Source organism: Taurulus bubalis (assembly GCF_910589615.1).
Source record: "Taurulus bubalis genome assembly, chromosome: 1".
Lineage (NCBI taxonomy): Eukaryota > Metazoa > Chordata > Actinopteri > Perciformes > Cottidae > Taurulus > Taurulus bubalis.
This window is the reverse complement of record NC_136589.1, coordinates 15,747,738-15,768,801: the sequence shown is the minus strand read 5'-3', so window position 1 is coordinate 15,768,801 and position 21,064 is coordinate 15,747,738. Positions and strand designations below refer to the sequence as shown.

The 21,064-nt window shown below is 42.2% G+C and overlaps 2 protein-coding genes across 2 annotated transcripts; both read right to left on the bottom strand.

Moving 5' to 3' along the window:
* Positions 1-254: 254 nt before the first annotated feature.
* Positions 255-3,964, bottom strand: LOC306746183 (rab GTPase-activating protein 1-like; the record flags this gene model as incomplete). The annotated part of the gene is made up of 8 exons (XM_079229055.1): positions 255-488; positions 1,298-1,564; positions 1,762-1,833; positions 2,032-2,115; positions 2,202-2,306; positions 3,024-3,134; positions 3,224-3,301; positions 3,881-3,964. The coding sequence occupies 8 exons, from the start codon at positions 3,962-3,964 to the stop codon at positions 255-257; spliced, it is 1,035 nt and encodes a 344-aa protein (XP_079085181.1).
* A 3,835-nt stretch (positions 3,965-7,799) lies between these two features.
* On the bottom strand, positions 7,800-8,463 carry LOC306735819 (protein FAM163A-like; the record flags this gene model as incomplete). The annotated part of the gene is made up of 2 exons (XM_079217379.1): positions 7,800-8,177; positions 8,371-8,463. The coding sequence occupies 2 exons, from the start codon at positions 8,461-8,463 to the stop codon at positions 7,800-7,802; spliced, it is 471 nt and encodes a 156-aa protein (XP_079073505.1).
* Positions 8,464-21,064: the final 12,601 nt, after the last annotated feature.

Here is a 21,064-nt window from a genome sequence, read left to right as displayed (position 1 = left end):
AGTACAAGAGTTATGTACAACAAAAAACAACTCAGAAGGTGCATTGGATTTGGCTTACAAATATAAAAATGATTTCATCTTTGTAAAGTGGCCAACAGACGAGCGTCTGACAGCAGCTGCATGTGCTCCCATACTCTCCTCTGCTTGTAGCAGCTATAGTATTGATGACACTACACATGTGACTTAATACTCTGATGTCTCCCCCTCTCATTGTGTCCACTTGTAAGTGATGTGCACATTCAGGGTCCGAGCCGTCATACGTTCTCTCGGTTGTCTCTGTGAGGCCACGACAGCATCTTTGTGCTCCATCTGGAGAGGGAGCTTTTGTGAAGGTTCCAGCCCGCCGCAGGAGCTCTGTCTCCAGGTGCGCTAATACTTTGAGGCCCCTCTTCGCTGGAGGGCCGCAGGGAGGTGAGGGCCTTGCTGATCCAGTTGTTCTTGGCTTCCTGGAGGTCGTTGGCCAGGATTCCTTTCTGGTGCCTCAGCTCCTGTACGAGGATGAAACGGGCGAGTGTGAGAAATGAAGCGGGAACCCGTTTCCTGTTTTCATACGGGCCGACACGTCATGAGGATGCTTCACATCGATAGAGTCCAAGAGCCAACGTCTTTCTCAGTTACTAACCTGAATAAAAACTCAGTGAAAACTAAATTACAGTTGGGCAGGTACACTGTAAATACAATTTGATTTCAAATTAAACTTTTGAGTGGTCATTACTTATACTTTCATGTTTTGTAAAAAAAATACAATCTCAAAATCAAGACATTACTTAAATAAAGTAATGATCTTAAGTAGCAATACATAATGTGATATTAGTGATTTGATTATGTATGCATATGTATGTTGAACTTAAAATTGTTATTTCATTAAACTTAGACTAAAGAAAAGAAATAATTAAAGTGAACTAATGATTCAGAGTAAAGTTTACTAATATGGACTTGAATATGTTTACGGCAGCATTTAAGCTTCTAAGTTAACCCAACTTGACCTGTTTAGTTCGTCCATGAGTAAAAACTGAAATGCTTTGAGGCAACGGGTTTTCACGCACATTTCTAGTAAAGTCAACTAGTTCGGGCTAAGAGTGTAGTCAAAATACTTTTTTACTTTTTTTTTTTTTTCTTTCAGGGGTCAGGCGAAGAATATATTCTGAGCCAAAAGTACAAAGCTTTGGTTCTATGTCTGTGTCTGAAGCTAAAGTGACAGCACATAATTACCTGGGATGATGACCTGTATATTGCATGCGTAGATTCATAAAATGTGTATATTTCTACGTGCTGTGTGGGGATGGTCTGCACTGACCTGGATCTTGCACTTGGCCGCCACCATCTGGAGTTTGGTATTGGCCAACTCTTGTTCCAGCTCCCTGATCTGGGCCCCGAGGGACTCCTTCTGCTGGGTGTCTCTCCGCTGCACGGCCTTGTTGGGGCTTTCGTCATCCTCTTCTTCCCGGCACAGGTCGGTCAACCCGTGGCCTTCTGTCGCTGCTGCGGGAGACTTCTGAACGGCTGCAGATGGTTCGTCTGATTCCACGATACGTTGGCAGCGCGAGCAAGCCGTCGCTGCACTCTGCAAAGGTGGGAAATGAGAATAAAAGGCGGAATGTGAGACAGAGTCGAGACACAAATATGACACCTGGCTCTAAAAAAAGAACTGAACACTAAAATGAACCCGAAAAAGAAAGTAGAAAAATGGGTTGTTAAATGATCTCCCAAAACAAAAGGAGATAAAAGTAAGAAGGATGACAGGAAGAGTAGTATTCTCACCTTGAGAGCGTCTAACTCTTCTCTGTGGGCGGCCTGCTGCTTCTCCAGCTGCTTCGCTAGCTGAGAGCAGATCTGAGCAGAAGAAAGAGAATCAACATCATGATATATATGTTCTTGCAAGCCAAGGGTTTGCTGCTTAATTAGAAATAATAAAACTATTGGGATTGATTCATGGTACTTATGAACAGTAGAACACATAAGGAAAGGGGGTGCAAGAGGCTAATACATCCTCCTATGAAGAATATGCTCTTTCCTGTTGATTCTCTCTACCTGTTTGTAGTCCGCAATGACCCCTGATGACCTTCTGACCTCGTGCTCTGCCTTCTCCAGCTCTCTCCGAAACACTTCCTTCGACTGTGAGAAGAGAAGAAGTCCTGTATGTTCGCACATAATCAAACATGACACCCATAACCACTGTGAGGAGTTTTAAAGAATCTCACCACGGCAGCTTCCTCCTCTTTGCCTCTCTTCTCCTCCTCGGTGGCCTGCAGGCGATCTCGGGTCTGAAAAAGGTCTTTGGTGAGTTTGTCCACTCGGTCCTCCGCCTGCAAACACACATTCTTCTGGTCAGCAGACAATAAAGAAAACGCTTAGAAATAATGTAGGCTGGCTGGATCCAGAATGCTATGTATACATTTATAAACAACATTACCAAGAGTCTGTTATTAAAGAAAACCGTTTAAATATATATATATATATATATATATATATATATATATATATATATATATATATATATATATATATATATATATACGTATATATATACGTATATATACATATATATATAATATATATATACATTTGATTCCCATGTATATACAAAAACATTTTAATTGTCCTGTATTGTAGAATTCTGGAGAATATAAATAAGTTAAAAAGTCCATCTTGCCCTTTTTATTTCCTCCAGGCTTTGTGACAAAGTTAGAGAAATTAATCACAAGAAAATTAAACAACTACTCAAATGTTTGATCATCTTCAAACCAGAATATTTTAGAGTTTTGTGGAGCCATTTCATAAACAAATTAGAACCTTAAAACAAACTGTATGCTTTATATTTCCTTAGATAACATGACATCATGCGTTGAGCTGCTGGTCTTTTAATTGGAGACGGGACGCCTGAGCTGCTGTTCTTGTGCTGCAACGGCTTCAATAGGGTCACCGTGTGCCGTCTCCTGAGAGGTCGAGTATTATTATGTGATTATGACATTTCTAAAACAAACCCTTCTTCCCTTCTGGTGAAGGGCAGTGGCTCATCCTACCTGGTCCAGGGTGTTCCTCAAGGACACCTTGCTGCTGATCAGCCTGTGAGCCAGGGTGTCGTTCTCCTGCTCCAGACGGATGCTGGCCTGCTGCAGCCGGTGGTTCTCCCTCTGCACACACACAGAGATGCTCACAACATGGATGCGCATCATCAGTGAAGTGACTTAAATGTTTCTGTAAGGGGTAAAAGATGTCTGACCAGGTATTTGTCCAAAGGCTCATCATCGTCCATTAATTCAAGCCGACTTTCCCCCAGTTTAGCCTCCGTGGCTGGGATCTGAGAGAGAGAGAGAGAGAGAGAGAGAGAGAGAGAGAGAGAGAGAGAGAAGAGAGAGAGAGAGAGAGAGAGAGAGAGAGAGAGAGAGAGATGCTAATGAAACTCGGCCATGTCATATTTTGACTGAGCTGAAGAAAGCAATCTCATCCAGACAGATCTGGTGCCGGATGCATGCATCAGCGCAACAAATCAAGGACGGGCCCAGAGAGATGGAGATTTGCATTTGTGCTTTATGTAATAATCATAAAGGAATAATAGTGCAGGGGAGGATTTACTTTAAGTCTGAAATTACTATTTCCATCTCAAATATCTAAAATGAACAATCAGAATCCATTTTCTTTTATATCTCAAATCACATCTCCGTCATGTAGAGGAATGCATTCTGTTACTGCGGATGAGACTCGGTCTCACAGTGCGAAATATGAGACGAAGATGTTTCACCAATCAGACGCTTTATTGAACACCAGCACTAGTGATGAAGTGCTTTTGGATCTACTCACTGGGGTTAAACTGTTGAGATTAATTCTGGCGATCTCATAGGGAGTCCCATACTGTGAATAAAGGTCCCGTTTCACCTACCAAGCAGGCCAAGATCTCCTCCTCGCTCATCTGCTCCAAAACGTGGGCGTCGCACGCCATGATCGTGGACACCTCTTCCATCATCCTGCCCCTGATCCTGCAGCCAACACTCACGCAAACAATCACAGCCTTCTGCACGGAGCGTCCACTTCCAACCGGAGAGAATCGAGAAAACCCATCATAGGAGTGATGTACACCCTGTGTGTCTTAGGTGAATCAGATAGAAGTGAAGCCGGGCTTTTTTTTTTTACTTGCAGCGATGCAGACGAGAGGAGGCCCGGAGGAGCACGAACAGGAAATAATCAGGAGAGTCCACAATGTCTGTCCTGACGCAAATACACTCTGCTTACAGTCCAAAGGTCAACAGAGAAAAAAGATAGTAAGGCAGTAAGGATAGTCCCACAGGTAGAGTGCAGCTGCTCTTATACGCACCAACTCAACTAGTATGTGTGGCAGGCAGAGCCAACACCACACAGTGTCAGGTGAAGGAGTGTGTGTTCCAGGTGTATGGGCAGTAACAGGTTCAACAGGGTTTATATGAGACCTGAGACCTGACAGAGAGAGAGAGAGAGAGAGAGAGAGAAAGTGTGTGTGTGTGTGTGTGTGTGTGTGTGTGTGTGTGTGTGTGTGTGTGTGTGTGAACGACAGCTTTAGACACACCCACTACAGTGCTCACCTCTACTCTCTCTCTTACACAATGGTGCCTGTTAATGATCCAACATCTCTGCAATAAATCAAGTCACCTGTTTGGGTTCTGTTTTTTTTGGTTCATTGAATTTAATTAACATCCATGTTGTTTGTTTTACTATCTGGCAGAGCTGCAGCGTGAACCTGCCAGACTGCCTGCCGGCAACGATGATGGTGAGGTATTCGTGATGTTTCACCCCTGGAGTGTTGGCGTGACACAAGCCTGACGCCCTATTATTGTCATGGGCCGGGCAGCCAGAGAAACCGGTCGGGCAGGTAAAGTCATGGAATACCAGAGCATGACGGCAGAATAACAAAGAGGATTCAGCATCTTCAACCATGAATGACACACATTTCTCCTGACATGCAGACTCTCAGTCTCACTTCCACTTTTTCGGGGGCAGTTTCTCTTAGTTTCCTCCCGAAATCTCTTTTTTTTTAAGACTCTTTTTTTCCAAGGGACCTCCGAGGACCTAAGTGCATAACATTCATAAATATGTAATTGTTATAGGGTGTTTTATATGGAGGATGATGATTTATGTCTGTGTTTTCTCTTATGTTTTCTGTCCTTGTCTGATTGTTCATAGTTCATAGTTAATTGTTATAGCTGTAAGGTATTATTGTTTGTTTATTTCTTTATATTATATTTCTTTATATATTTCTTTTTATATATTTGTGTTTAAATATTCATATTTATTATTTGTATTTATTTATTTTTTCTTGTTATTTCTTTAGTTTGAGGTAATGTGTAACTTGTATAAACTTAACATAAAATGATTGAAAGAAAGAAAGACTCTTTTTCTTAAGGGCTGATTTATTAAGTTTCACTTTCCTTTCTTCGACTTGCAGCCAGCTACGCTTCACTTCCTTCTATGAATTTTACTCTCGTTGTTATTTTTGTCCCTCTGTGCGGTTTCAACACGCTATATTCAGGTGCCTTTTCTTTCTTTCTTTCTTAAACCAGAAACTGTGATTTCAACATCCTGTACATCTACTTTTTGAGTCATTGTGAGGGAAGAAAAAAAAGTCCAGGCAGAAATAAACATTTATTCCTTCTTCAAAATAAAAAGGAATGTTTTGTGAAACGTGGTGGATTTTTTTTTTGTTCCACTGTATCAGGGTATCCCAAAACATATTCTATAGTTTCATAGAGAAAAATCTGAAAAATACAATTTTCAACAGGAGCATTAAAACAACATTTCAGTTCTGATACAGTAGTGGTGCTCTGAGTGGTGCAACAATAAACCTTTTTCCCCAAAAGAGACCACATTAGTTGAGTGAGCACATTGGCTATAATGTGGCAGTGAACACCAATGGACGTCGAAGTCAACCAAAAAGTCATTTTATATGTATAATTTAGTACATTGTGTATAACAAGGGTAAAGTTAGGAGATGTGACAATGAAGCTCACAGCTCAGTGGTGCGAAGAATACTGAATACATATATTTAATATGTCTTTTAACTGATCATCTTTTATTTGTTATGCTAAATATAATTGATTTTTATTTTTTACTATTTTGGCTAAATGTAAAGGACAATTTTAAAGTGAATTTCCAGGTCAAAATGTATATTTCCATTCTCTTCTCATTGCATTCCTCTGTATACAGATAGAAGAATAACTGAAGACTATTTTGGAAAACTAACATTTGGTACAAATACACTTCAATCCTGACATCTCTCACAAAAAACCCCACTACAACACTCCTAAAAATATATAGATTGGGCATATATATATATACGGTGGGATAACACTGCATCTTGTTACTGTACGGTACAGCAGATAAAACCTCAAAAGATACAAAACTCAAGCTTCCAGATCAGCAGCGTGGGACGGATCTGAGTGACGTCTGAGGAAACTACCAGAAACCAACAAGGTTGCACAGAGAGCCTCTGATACCTGCCATCAACAACTCTCCAAAGTTCAGGCAGAGAAGAGGATTTCTGTGGATATTCCCGTGGATTTAGACTTCAAATTCTTATCTATGGTGTTTTATAAAAAGGTAAATCATCCGTTGGTGTTCGGGAAGTTTAATATCGATCTGTGATTGAGACGTTGGTTTTTGGTCAGAAGAACATCTTTCTATATTTGTACTGGTTAAAAGGTATCAGTGAGAGAAGAGGCTGAACTTTGTCTAAAAGTGTTGGAAAAAAACAACCAAAAAGAATTGATGTCCTGTAACTTTATATTGTTAATTGGTATAATTTGTGAATAATGTCAGTTAGAGCTGGAGCAGAACACGTGGTGATGATTTTCTTTATGGGCCCATAATAATAATAATTTCCTAATACTTCCAAAAATATCTGTGTAATTTGGTGCCAATTGTAGGGAGACTGTTCAATTAGACTTTTAAGGCTAATTCATTCCTTTCTCATTAATTACTCGCCTGAACATGAAACATGTGAATAGACAAGCACACAATTCAAAATACTGTGTACAGAGAATAAAGTTACTGCTAATAAATTAACAGTCAATTCATATTTACTTTGATTTATGTTTGTTCTTTCAATGGTATTGGACATGGTAACATCCAGAAACTCCTGGGAAATTATTCAGGAAGTTATTTTGGTTGATTTAATTCATGACTCATAACATATGGTGCAAAAAAAAAAAAGTACATCAATTGTTATAGTCAGCTTTTTGTGGGGAAATATGCATTGTGTATTTAATGAGTAATTGATAAGCGTATGTTATTAACATGGCTTATGGGAGATGCTGAAAAATGTGCATCCCAAGGACCAACACGAGAAAACATACTCGGCTGTCTTTCTGTGGGCCGGGGACCCTTTTGAGTCCCTGACCCTCTTCAAACGGGTCCTGAACGACGCATCAGTCCAGGAAACATTTAAGTCACATGTGGTTTGGCCTTGAAACTAAACGAGGTCGTGTTCCGCTTCCCTGCTGATCCAACACTGGTCCCATGCTGCCGTCTGCCCGTGGGTTCAATCCCAGGATGTGTTGCCCACACAGAAGCTCCGTCAGTGGGCTCAGTTTATGGGTGTCACCCCCCAAGGACGAATGAGTCTGGAACCCGTGGCAGCGTTTCAACATGTTTGTGTGTGTGTTTGTATAACTGTGCTGTATCGAAGACCATCACCTGAATGTAATCCCAGACAAACAGACCATGTGCTAACTGCCAGGTTTGTAAGAAATGTCAGAAATGCTTTCTGTGTGTGTATGTGTGTGTGTGTGGGTGTGTGTGTGTGTGTGTGTTTCTTCAGGGTGCAGCAGAGGTCAGACCTCGGTGCTGTAGGGGCGTGGCGGGGGAGGAAACATGTCCGAGGGACCGTAGTAGCTCAGAGGGCCGGAGCCCTGCGGGTTGGCGGACAGCGGCAGGGAGACGCACGGGTTCTCGTAGTAGGTGTGGAAGCCCAGCCGCTCGCCTCCGTTACGCAGCTCCTCCGGGAGTCCGGAGCGGAGCGTGTACGGCGAACAGGTGGTGCAGCGGTCGTGGCGAGAGCCCGAGTCCAGCTGGTCCAGAGACACCGGGGCGATGGCCGCGCCGTCCATGGCGAGCGCGTTGCAGGCGTTGCAGGGGAAGTGAGCGAGAGGGTCCGCGCCCACCGCGGAGCCCACGTCCACCTCAGAGTCATTCTTCTTGCAGCAGTAATACTGCAGAGGAGACAAGGACAGCATGAAGCAAACCTCTCATGACCTTCACACAACGCAGAGGTCATCTTTATCCCACACACACATACACAGTCTACAGTAACAGAACACTGCTACGATGCTCACTCACTCACACACACACACACACACACACACACACACACACACACACACACACACACACACACACACACACCTGGAGTCTACAGTAACAGAGCACTGCTACGATGCACAACAGTATCACTCCGGCGAGAATTCCTCCGGATATGACAATAGTTCCCGCTGACATTCGACCAGCTCTCCATCAAACCCTTCAGAGAGAGAGAGAGAGAGATCTGGATATTGCCAGAGGTTTGACTTGAATGTTCTGTAAGATAAACTCATACTTACGTCCAACAAAGGTTTCTATGACGCCTGAAAGAGAACCAACGGGCTGAGTTAGAACATTCATGAAGCATCGTGATGAAACTCAACTGATGAAACATGCTGTAAGTTGTCAGACAGCTGGGAATGTTCTCACAGATACAGATGGATGATATATGAAAGAACCATGAACTTACAGAACAGCTTTGGTTCCGAGATGCTCTAGTTTCTAAAACTCATTCCTCAATCTGCGTTTTGGTGACGATTGTGTGATATATCCAAATTGTTCACTTTGAAGTGAAAAACACAAGATGTTAAAAGACATGTTAAAAGACAAAATATACACTTAAAATCCTGAAAATCCCAAATTACATCACTCAAATTGAGTAAGAAATGGGGGAAAGAGCTGATTAATTAACACATTGCTCCTAAAAAGGTGTTGGGTTCAGATTATTTTCAGTGTCATCCAACCACTGAGCAACCATGACCTGTAGAAGCGCATAAGATGAGATTGAACCCACTCTTTTGTGTGTGCGCTAGTAAACCCGAGTGGAAACACAGACAATTTGAAAAAGTATTTCGCAATATCATTTGTAGGCCCAGGGACAACCCTGTCTCCTAAAAATTACGTTCCCCCAGAACTAATACGCATTCCCAATTACGTTTGATCAGAAACGTATCTCCTCCCTGATTATGTTTGTGTTTGACGTATTACACATACTTTGATTATACACGTTGGTTAAACACGTTTGTTGATTGTACTGGTCTTACATACATATTGTAATATGTCAAACACAACGTACTGTTACAGTTAAGATGTTTGAATGTGGTCAGAAATGTTCTGAACACATTCATATCAGTTAGTATTTTGAAAACCGGATGTTGGGTCCCGTGACTCCTTCCGCCCGTTTGAATATTTTTCACGTCAGATTCTGCACTTGATGTGACCACAGAGATCCGAGTGTCTGCTGATGATCGCAGTGGTTTACTGCACTAGATGGAGTTTATCACACACTTTGGGCTGCATTCACAAACAACCCGACTCAGAGAAGACCGGAGCCGGCGTGAAGGAGGCTGTTACCGACGGCCTAACGGCGGCGGCCAAGAGGTCTGAAGACCGAGCCCCGCTGCACGCGGTCAACGGCGGGCAAACGGTATTCGGCTCTCCGTGCCGGCCGTCACTGGCCTCACCCCGCCCCTCTTTTCTTTTTTCTCCGCAGAGTTTAAAAATTTAAATATGCTTAAATAAAGAAAGAAAACAAAAACACAAACACACGATTATGAACGTATTTGTAATACGTCAAACACAAACAAAAAAACAATAAAACTAAAATATGTGTATAATCAACATACGTGTTTAATCAACGTATACGTGTATAATCAACGTATACGTGTATAATCAACGTATGTGTAATACGTCAAACTCAAACATAATCAGGGAGGAGATACGTTTCTGATCAAACGTAATTGGGAATGCGTATTAGTTCTGGGGGAACGTAAGTTTTAGGAGACAGGGTTGCCAGCGGAGGAGGAAAAGTTGCTATATTCACAAAAGCAAAATGCGACAAAGTGAAATGGAAACAGATGTTTAATGAATGAATCATGACGTATATGAAATATGTGTGATGTCAGCGTCCACTGAAGATTACTTCGCTAATCACTTACAGATCTGACTTAACCTTTCACACATTAATACATGAAACAAACAGAAATATTGTTTTTAGCGTTTGAGGTTAAACTGGAACTATTTAATGACGTCGTCTAGTTGCGACCCTTTCCTCAAATGCCATCATTGTTTTCCGACTGGAGAAATGGCGCCACCTACGGCCGAGTTATTGTTTGAACAAAAAGAAATGCCAATACCAGTACCTTTAAAGTGGAGTACCAGTGGAGAACAACCACAAGTCAAAGTATGCTTGTGGTGATACGCTGCATGCAAACCCAGATAAAAGTAATTTTTTTCTGGATCTGGACCCTGAATGCATCAATTTCAGTTGACTCCAGATGCTTCGAGACCACTTGGTTCCGGGTGTTTCCGGTTGATAACCAATAGTCACCTACTGCATATCTCGCTGAACCAACTCCTTATATTTGTAACAACGGTCGTGGATGGAGACAAGAATTCATAAAAGGTTTCTGTTGCAGATGTTCTAAAAATTTGGTTAGTATGGGAATCTGGCTAGTGTTAACGAACTCACTACAAATATACAACACCCCAAAAGCAGCTCATCATACCAATAAATGACACGACTGCAAGGCTGGTAGTAGAAGTAGCCATGCTGGAATAATGCAGAAACACTCTCAACACAAGTTGGAAGAAGGGGAGGTTTTCCTATCCTTTCCATTCTGTCATGTTGTGTGAATGCAGCAGAATTACGGAGCTTGAGCATGGAGGCATGTTTAGAATACCGACTGGAGGGCGGAGTAAGCATTTAGCGCAACAATATGTCCCCCAACACCTCCAAAGCTCTCATCCTCATACATCATTTGTACAGAAATGTTCAAATAGGCTCTTGTTCGGACGTTTCTTGCTAAACAAAAACACAAGCAAGTAATTCCCCCCTTTTACAAAGCAGTGACATCTGAGCTCTAATAGAGGAGAGGATCACTTACATTAGAACACAGGGGGAGATGCAAAGATTGCAGAGTGGGAGAAGGTTGGAAACCATGACGAGCCCGTGGAGTCTCAAAACCTCCTCTCTCTGAAACTCCTGCAGGGAGAGAGAGACAGAGAGACAGAGAGTGAGACAGAGAGAGAGAGAGAGCGGCCTATGTGAGAACCAAACTAAAGAAACAGGGCTGCAGCCGATGATTACGTTCATAAACCCAATTCATTCCTTCTAATCTACTTTAATTTGACATCAGAAGGCGACGAAATAGAGGCACTGTATTTAATTTTGTTCCGTCTTTCATTTATTTTTCTTTCAGCTTATGAAGACAATAATTGTTTAGACGATAAAATGCCGAAAATAATGACTGGTGGCTGCTACTGGAGCCTAGCGTTCCTCAAACTGCGTATTTAGTTTGATCAACAGTCCAAGTGCTTTATTCACAATGATATGAGACAGAGAGAAGCAGAACATCCTCTCATTCCAGAAGCTGGAACCGGACAATGACGTCATCATCAAACATGTCAGAATGATCAACTAGTTGTTTCAGCACGAGAGTTCATCTCTCATCCGCTGCGTCATACGGAGCCGGGGCTCACAAAGAGATCCATGAGCGCATCAATTATACATCATACTCACTGCAGGAAGCTTAAAAGCAACAATTGCAACGTGTGACAGAGCTCCACCAGACGCTCGGTATGAGGAGGATTAACATGCCGAATGCACACCTGCCATATGGCCGTTATGTGCATATTTGTGCAGCACAGTTTCTGCATACTAAATATGATCATGAGCATCTCCTGTTATGTGCGGTTGACCGTGACGGAATCAAAAGCACATCACAAAAGGTGCATGAATTATCATTATGATTCGATACTGATATGGAAATTAAACAACACGGTGAAGATGTATTTACTGCAAACATGCAGCTTTGTGCTATCATGAGAACTAGTGTGAACAAATAAGAGATCTGATGTAAACACTCTGCCAGGGGAAAGTGGAGAAAACATACAAACACGTCGAGTGTTTAGAGTTCTAAAAGACACGTTTTTTTCATTGCCTCATTGCCTAAAGAAACGGTTTAATCATTTTGGCACTCGTTGTATTGACGGAACTGGACACTCTCAGGCAGAAGATTCAAATAAACGCTCGTTCAGGGTTTGATTGGTTTGGTCTGCTGCCTGCCCAGCGCCACATGTTCCAACCGGCAGTCCAATCCAGCCAGAGACTTCTTTTGTTTATTATGGACTGTCTGAAATAGAAATACAAGGTGAGTGAGGTGTAAACATTCTGAAAATAAGGCTCTATTTTAAATATAACATTTAGCACTGAATGCACATGAAATGGACCACAATTAAGAGAAAGAACGTGTCTGTGCGTGTGTGTGTGTGTGTGTGTGTGTGTGTGTGTGTGTGTGTGTGTGTGTGTGTGTGTGTGTGTGTGTGTGTGAGCCTCCTTCCCAAACAGCTCACTCTGTGCAGTATCCTCCATTGCGTCATTGTACTAAATTATACACACCACGGGCCACACTAATGTCGTTAAAAGCGATGTGAAGTCTCTCTTGCTCTCGTTTCTCCATCTCTTCCCTCTCTGGCTCAGCCTCCTGGTTTGTCTTCTCCTTTGGCTTTCAGGGCTGGACAAGCCTGCTGAAGCTACTGGAGCACGTGTGTATGCAGAAACAATGAAGTATATCAACGCAGACAAAGCAATGGAATATGTCTAGAACCTCCAAGAAATAAGTGATTTTGACATGCAACCAAATTATTCTAGAAAGGGAGCGATGAAGGTAAAGCTTCAGATGAGAGTTTCCAACAGACTGGAGAGAAAGTGACAGAAGGTCTGAGGCTCAATTATAGTACCCTGGAGTACGCAGTTCATATCGGAATCTCGGTGGCTTCAGAGCTACTGGTATCAACTGGGACACACACACACACACACACACACACACACACACACACACACACACACACACACACACACACAAAACAGCACTGTGGCCTGAGAGGAGGTGGAGGATCAGACTTTGAAAAGGGACAGCATGAAGGGGGAAGAGATGGTCTAAGAGGAGCCAACAAGCATCTGATTTCTACAACACGAAACCTCCTGTAGGAAGTTAAGTGTTCGACTCCCCGTCGACCAGCAGCGTGTCACGTCGAATGAGCTTCAGGGACGCAGAGGAAAGGATCAGTGTACAAGAGAACGGCTGAAGAAATGTGTGCTCAAAAGCAATGCTCAGTGCATTGTAGCAGTGCTCTGTTACTGTACTCCAGGTGTGTGTGTGTGTGTGTGTGTGTGTGTGTGAGTGAGTGAGGTTGTAGTTAGTTGCCACCCACATTTGCAGAAGTAAAAGAGTATGCGTTTATAGAAACCTCATCACATAGAACAGTTTAAATCAGTCTGTGCAACCAGAGCTCCCTCTCTCTCTCTTTTTCATACATAAAACAAACTCAAAAGCAGTTTGACTGGCGACGTGCTCATCCCTTTGTTCAAGCTCCCACAATATCATCGAGTTCCGACCTTCATAATACTGGAAATGTTGAGGTGGAGCGGTTTCGCACTCAACTTGCAGCACTATTCTTAGCAGCTCCATCGCCTCTCGACGCGGTGAAAAGCATGAGATGAGAGGTGTCGTATTTTAATTTGTTTTCTCTGTGGGAAATGAAACGATCCTCGCGATCGGCCGAATGTGTGGGTGAACCAACCAAAGCCGTAGAGGTAACAAAAGCTTCCCTCTAAAGCCTCACGTGGGATGATTTTATTTTTGTGTTTTTGAAATTAAGAGCTTTTTCTCCCACGTGATGCCCGAGAGAACCGGGACAATTAGATAAGCTTTGAACAGGGAATTTAATTTAGAACACTCAATTTTAATAAACGTTGAAGGAATAGTTTGGGAAATACGCTCATTTGCTTACTTGTTGAGCGTTAGACGTCCATCTGTCTGGAGGCAGCACTTGGTTAGCTTAGCTTAGCATAAAGAGTGGAAACAAGGGGGAAAGAGCTAGCCCGGATCGGTCCAAGCGTAACAAAATCTTTCTGCTACCACCTTTAAAGCACTAATTCAGACATTATATCTTGTTCTTTGGATCCGTACAAAAAGTGCACGACACATTGTGGGTTCATGCAGGTCATGGGCTGTTTCTTAGAGGAGCAGTGACTTCATGGAGTCTTGTTGTCACTCTGCAGTTGCCTGACAGGACAAAAAAAACACACCCAAACCAAATAGCAGAGGAAATCAACAAATGTCCATATTTTGAGAACCTGTAACCAGCAAATATTTAAAAAATTTGAATAATAAAGACCTTAAACAATGAGACAACACATTTGATGTCAGCTAATGAAGTAGTCTAATTAGCTCATCATTGCAGCCCATTAGACTCCATTTTATTCTATATGAAATGACTCTGGCTCAGCGCCCAAGTCAATCAACTTCTTTAAGTTTCATTATCCTGCGTCATTGCAGATACATAGAATAAAAATAACTATGTGAGAGTAGCAGTTTGTTATAGGTATTTAAAAGTCATTATGAAAGCCGACACCAAATCTAAGCTCCCAGAAGACATTAGCAAGAGACGTAGTCATTATGTGGATGTAATCCATTTCAAAAAGGGAAGAAAAGAAGAGAAGCTGGGAGATGACTTCACAACAGGAGATAGATGGGAAGCAGAGAGGGGGAGATGGAGCGAGAGGTAGCAGTACCTGATGCATTCTTAAATAATGATATGAATATTTCGTTGAGGTGGCCTCTATAACTTTGCGCTGGAGATCTCCAGCGAGTCCCTGCAATTTTAAAGCCCCGGGGACTTCAATTATTCAAGTATCATTCCCTGAACAATATTTTTCCATCACGGGGGCAATTTAGCCAGGTAGTAAAAATCTGGACCTTTCTGCCTCATCTGCCTCTGAAAGCACTCATCGCAGCGTGTGAGGGGAGAACACAATCACATCGAGGGCAGAGTGTTGGGGGGGGGGGGGGCTTTCAATAGTCTAAATGGAATTCAACCTCTTTTTGCGTCCATAGTGTTATAATTACCTCCTTTATTTTGGATAATTTATGGTCGACTACGTAGGGTACTGGATTGATGAACTGCAGAGGTTAAGTTCAGGGCAGATAATGCAAAAAAAAAAAAGAAGAAGAAGAAAAGGATAACCCAGTGAAATCTAAAAGAGCTGCAGAGACTCCAGTTGAAGATATAAAAGCTGAAACACCTCCAGCTACACATCTCGTCCAGAGCGAGACCCCCGAGGTGCAGAGCAGAGATCACACACAACTTGTCTGGCAGACAGTTTGTGTACCGAGAGACAAACACACCTCTTACCTATAGAAGACACCATCTGGGGGACAGCATCCTCCACTGTGCTGCAAAGCCCCCGAAAGCAACAAAAAAGAAGAAGAAGATATGACATCAGTTATAAGCGAGACGCCTGCAGTGATGTGGTCACTGCAGCTATAAGAGCCTGTTGGTTTGAAAGGGGTCAGATGATCTTTATTCACATGAATAATCAAGTCAATAAATGGCTCTCAGCATTCATCACCCCTGTGATTATGGACCGCCTGACAAGTTATTACATAAGATATTGGTTGCAACACATATGACATCTAACATATAGAAAATGCACATCATAGTAGAATACATCAGAATAAAAGGGGACATAAACATGCAGGACAAAGTAGATTGTGTGATCGGTAATGACAAACTCTTTGACAAACTCTTTCTCGTTTTTTTCTTTCCATTTCTCTCCTAGTATAATAATGCAAACAGTCTACAGTGTATTGAGTTGTCATGAACAGGAATAAGATGCAAGATACAAATACAAAACACATCCAAAATGGATTTACTCACCTGCCCAAAATATGATCCTATAATTCAGGATGACAACTGAAAGTAATGTCAAACAACAGTATGAACGACCGCCTGACAAGATAAAAACGTGAATTAATACTTTTCTGATACAAATATAGCTAATTTTGAACTGAGTGGGCGGCTGGAGGTCAAGTCAGCAGCTGTTACATCACTGATGAGCCTCCTTTCTATTCAATTAAGCGGATAAACTGATACGCGGAGCCGGTAAGTGACTGTGAAGCTTACCTTTTAGATGGAAGAAAATGTCAGCAACCTGTTTGAGAGAATGGTTCTTTTCTCCTCCTCTTCTTCTTCTTCTTCTTCTTCTTTAATGCGTTCGGTCCAGTGTCGTGCACGTTTCTGCACGCAATAAAGTCCCGTGATTTCCTCTCATTAAAGACGCTCGGAGCCCTCCTGCGCTCGCTCTGCAACCGGAACCATCACGTCATTATCCACCGTCGGTTCTCCCCCGTCTCCCCCACCCGGTTCACTCACAGTTAGGTGCCACTGAGGGCCTGCGGGAAATCTCATGGCATTCATCCCCTGCGTGAAGCGCTGGAGACGCTGGAGACGGAGGAGAGGAGGCGGCGGTCCAGTCGCTGAGTGTCGCCGCGCGGCATGGCTGCGTCCTCAGCGCCGCTCGCGGGGGGTGAGAGGAGCATGCGCTGGGAGCGACATTGTCGGCTTTACGCCGTGTGATATCACTTTACCGGGAGGATGGGAGGAGGTGGGGGTGGAGGTGTGGACAGGGCTCGTCACCACCCCGAGATGAAAGCGTAAAGCTGATGGAATGGCGCACTCGGTGCTGGCTGAACACAACAGTGGTGGTGGAGGATCACGCTGCCTATGTTGACGAACATTTTTTACAATTTACATCCAAAGCATTGATCTCTCCATGAAGTCAAAAGTGTGTGCAATCCTGACGTGGTACTTGCAAGAGCCACCTGTCTCCGGAAGTTTCACAAGGTAAAGACACCTTGAATAAGGAAGGTAGCGCCGTAGTAGCACGTTAGTAGCACTTAAATGGCACTTACTGATAGCACTTTGTGGTTCAACTTTGTTGAAACAATTGTACTTTCGTGATTCCTGTTGTTCTAAGTCTGTACTCATGGTTGAATTGCACTTATTGTAAGTCGCTTTGGATAAAAGCGTCAGCTAAATGAAATGTAAAGAAAAAAATGGTGGCAAATCTCACAAACTGCAAATTTCATGCAAATCTTGCAAGACAGAAAAAAATGTAAAAACTATTCTTGAGTGGGAAAGAAGTAAAAACGGTCAAAGCCAAATTAGCTTCTTTAATAAAAAAAAGAAGATGAATTTAAGAAACCCCAATGTGTAAATGATTTTAAGCTACAACTTCAAAATGAGAGTTGAAGGTGCATCTTAAAAATGTAAAAAGCAAAGCTTACTCACAGTAAAAGTGCACATGTACACACACTGCATTGACATATTACATGATTTATAATGGCTTTAAGGTCTTATAGTGTTAATATGGTTTGCTGTTACTTTGTGGATCAGTTTTCAGCCATGCTTTAAAAAAACTTTTGACTTATGACTAGTGGTGCCCTTAAAGAACCTCTCATCCAAATATATTCACACTCGACAATGTGCTTCCTGTGGTCCCTGAGCAATACAAGAGCCACCCCAAACATATATATTTTTAATGGTGAACTGATCTCTAAAGCATTGGTTACATTTTATACGGTGAGAGATATTGGTACTATGAAGAAAACTGATTGATGCCCCCCATTTGGGGGGCACTGTCCTTTTTTCCATGATTAAGTAGTCATGAACCCCAAATTAGTTCTAATACTTGTGTTATTTTATGTTTTTTTTCAACGAAAAAAATTCAAAAGAATCACGTTTATACCATATTTTTATCATAACTATGAACATCCAGCATGATATGAGCCAGATTCCCTAAAAATGCCTCCTTGAGCGGTCCCCGAGTTTTTCAAACTGTATGGTTCAGGGCCTTAACAACAGCCCACATACGAACAAGACACATTTTTGGAAAGATGACCTAAAGAATCGGATTCTGCAAATCACAATACAACAAAGCATTTGCCTGTTAGGAAGGAGTTTCAGTCACAAAACTATCGTACGGTTCAAAAATAGAAAAATTACTTATTTTATGGCAAAACATTGATTTGGACATGCTGGATACGGAACTGTTCATCAGCTTCTGCACTTGCTGTATGACGTGGTTTTAGAAATGTGGGCGGACCAGGAAGGCTTCAGGACTCAGAAATGTGTGATGGGGCCGTTTTGTGACTTCACAGGGACTAATAGGGGGTTTTAAGGATATGGATTGCTTTGTTAGACCCACACGCCCGTATGGTTACATGGATGTGTCTGTTATTGAAATCTGATGTTGTAAGAGATACTTATTAAGGGTTTAGTGAAACTTTACGGTCGCCGCTGCAAGTTTCCGGAGTTTACGCAAGTACTTAAACTTAACGATTACTTACATTTTTTTTCAAACCATAGGTCTCTTCTCACAAGGGTTACGGTATTGTAGCCATTTAAATTAAGTTAAACAACCACGTGGTTGCAGAGATAATTAAGAAAACGTTTTAAAAAAAACATTTTTTGTTGTCGCCCGAGAATAGGCGTGGAGGGCACGGAGGGGCATGGTGTCCAAAAGGTTAAATGAGAGCGTAAACCGTTAAAATTGCACTGAAAATAGGTTTCAAGCCACTCTTTTGCTGTTAAGACAGGAAACTAACATCTCAGGGAAGAGTGGCTCAAAACATAGGTGTGTGTCTTTTACAGATATCAGATATGATGTCATTGACCTGACAAAAAGGCCCCAACAGTCGAGTCTCAAGGGAAACGGTTCGGGTGAGTCAGCGCTGCTGTCTGTGGTGCTGAAGATCAGTGCAAGAAAAGGGCAAACACAAGAAAGATCATCTCTTTACCTCAGAAACATGTCACTAAAGGATTATTTTAGATATCTTATTACACCATCTTCCTCTTTCTAATTGCCTCAAGCAGCTGGAGCCCGCTGTCTCAAACCGCTCCTGCAAACAAGATCCATCTTGGCCATAATACCTATATAATGAGGAGATTTAGCCGCACGTTGGCCTGGCTACATTTGTTTAAGTATAATCTTGTGATCCAGAAGAAGAAGAAAAAAAGGGCTCATCTGTTTCGCATTTCCCTGCCTGTGTGTGTGTCTGTCTGTGGCTAAATTAAGCTAGCGTTGTAGCAGGGGGCTGATGAAGGCAAGCCAGTGGGGAGCACCAAGATTACTGCTCAAATTGAATAAAGGAGTCGACACATTGCAGCAGCTTAGATGATACACACCACTGCACTGGTTCAGTTCAAGCCAGCACTATATGATACACAGCACACACACATGCTTGAAGTCTTTAACGCCGTATTTTCCTTCACTTACCTTTATATTATTTTCTCTCGGTGACACACATACGCCTCTCCCTCTCCCTCTCCCTCTCTCCCTCCCCTTGGCAGGGTTCCTCAGAAGATGAAATTAGAATGACAACAGGAATGACACAAAATGTAGCAGTGGAAAGTTTACACAGGGTGAAGTTGAGTGTGTGTGTGCTGAACAAATCTAATCTTCTTTGATTCACGGGCAAGCTTGTCTGCATGCATTTGCGATCCACTTCCTCTCTGCGTATGTACTCAGTCTACGAGATGGAGGCAGAGTGCGAAAGAGAAAGAACGGCTTCTGACAGCATGAGCACAAGCTCTTTCTGTGCAGGACCTCCGGTTAGTGTTGACGGCTCAGGATGAGTTCACTTACTGGCAATGCTACTTGTGACACAGCTACATCCTCCAGAGGATGAATTATGGCTTCAGGCTTCTTGATCCAAGGACGTGCAGAGGCTCTGCAGCTCACTGGTGCTCAGGCAGTGTGGAGGAAGGCACTTCTCCTTTTCCTCAAAAGCACAGATAACGGCAGTGGTTTCTTCCTCTTTTTTATTTTGTGTGAACTACAAACAAAAAGTAATTCTCCTTTTATATAAAATAGGCTGCAGAAATACATGATGCATTTGTTTAGCCACTGACATATCTCAAGTATTGGATGGATTGCGATGGAATTTGCAGCACATATTCATGCTCCCAGGAGGATAAAAACTACTCACTTTGATGAACCCGACTTTTTCTCTAGCTTGACGTGAAATACCTCGTTGATTCCTTAACTTTTTGTCTATGATCATGTTAAAATTTAAATGCATCCAATACAAAAAAAAAAATACTAATCACCCACACCTGTAATTTGTTTTTAGTACTAATTAACTTTGGCAAACATCAGCATGTTTGCATCATGCTGGCCACCGTGCATGTTTCTTTGTAAACACAAAAAGAGCAAAAGAATAATCTGATATGCAAGTTATAAATATTTGTATAACTAAAAATATATTAAAGTAAATCTATTCACTAAAAATAAGAAGTATTTCTGAAAAGAGAAGGTGATCTAAATGTCTCTCACCGCAAGATGAACTATCAAATATTTTATTATTACCTGCAATGGGCAAAAATGTTCTGCTGCAATCCAGCGAGGAGCGGCGACGAGGACGATATAACTGCAGTAAATCCTATACCAGTAAAACCAGCAGCTGATTTACTCCCCAATACAAACCTTGTATCCATACAGCACCTCTAAAGAAGACGGATTAAACTAATGGAAACATCACATAAAAAAAGGGCTTGAAAAGTAACTTAATTGAAGATGGCTGAACGCCAGACAGCATTACACAGCCTAAAAGGGCTCCAACAGTTGCCACTCCTTCAAAAAGGCCAAACTGTGTTTTTATTATCACCAAAACAGCCTCCGAGCTGTTGGCTGAAACATCACGAGCAGTGTGTGAAAACAACGTCTTCACCTTTCAAGTGACCACAGGCGTTTTCCTCTTTAAGGATGGTTTTGGATCACAGCCCACAGCCTTCAGGTGAAGTGTGTGAAGGACCGAAGCTTAAAGCTAAAACAAGTACGTAATATTCACAGAATTCATTATCTACTGGAGGCCAAGTGTCCTATCTTTAATATCCTGTATGCTCCACAGAGGAGATTAAGGAAGCTGATCAACCATGGAGGCCCAGCTCAGAT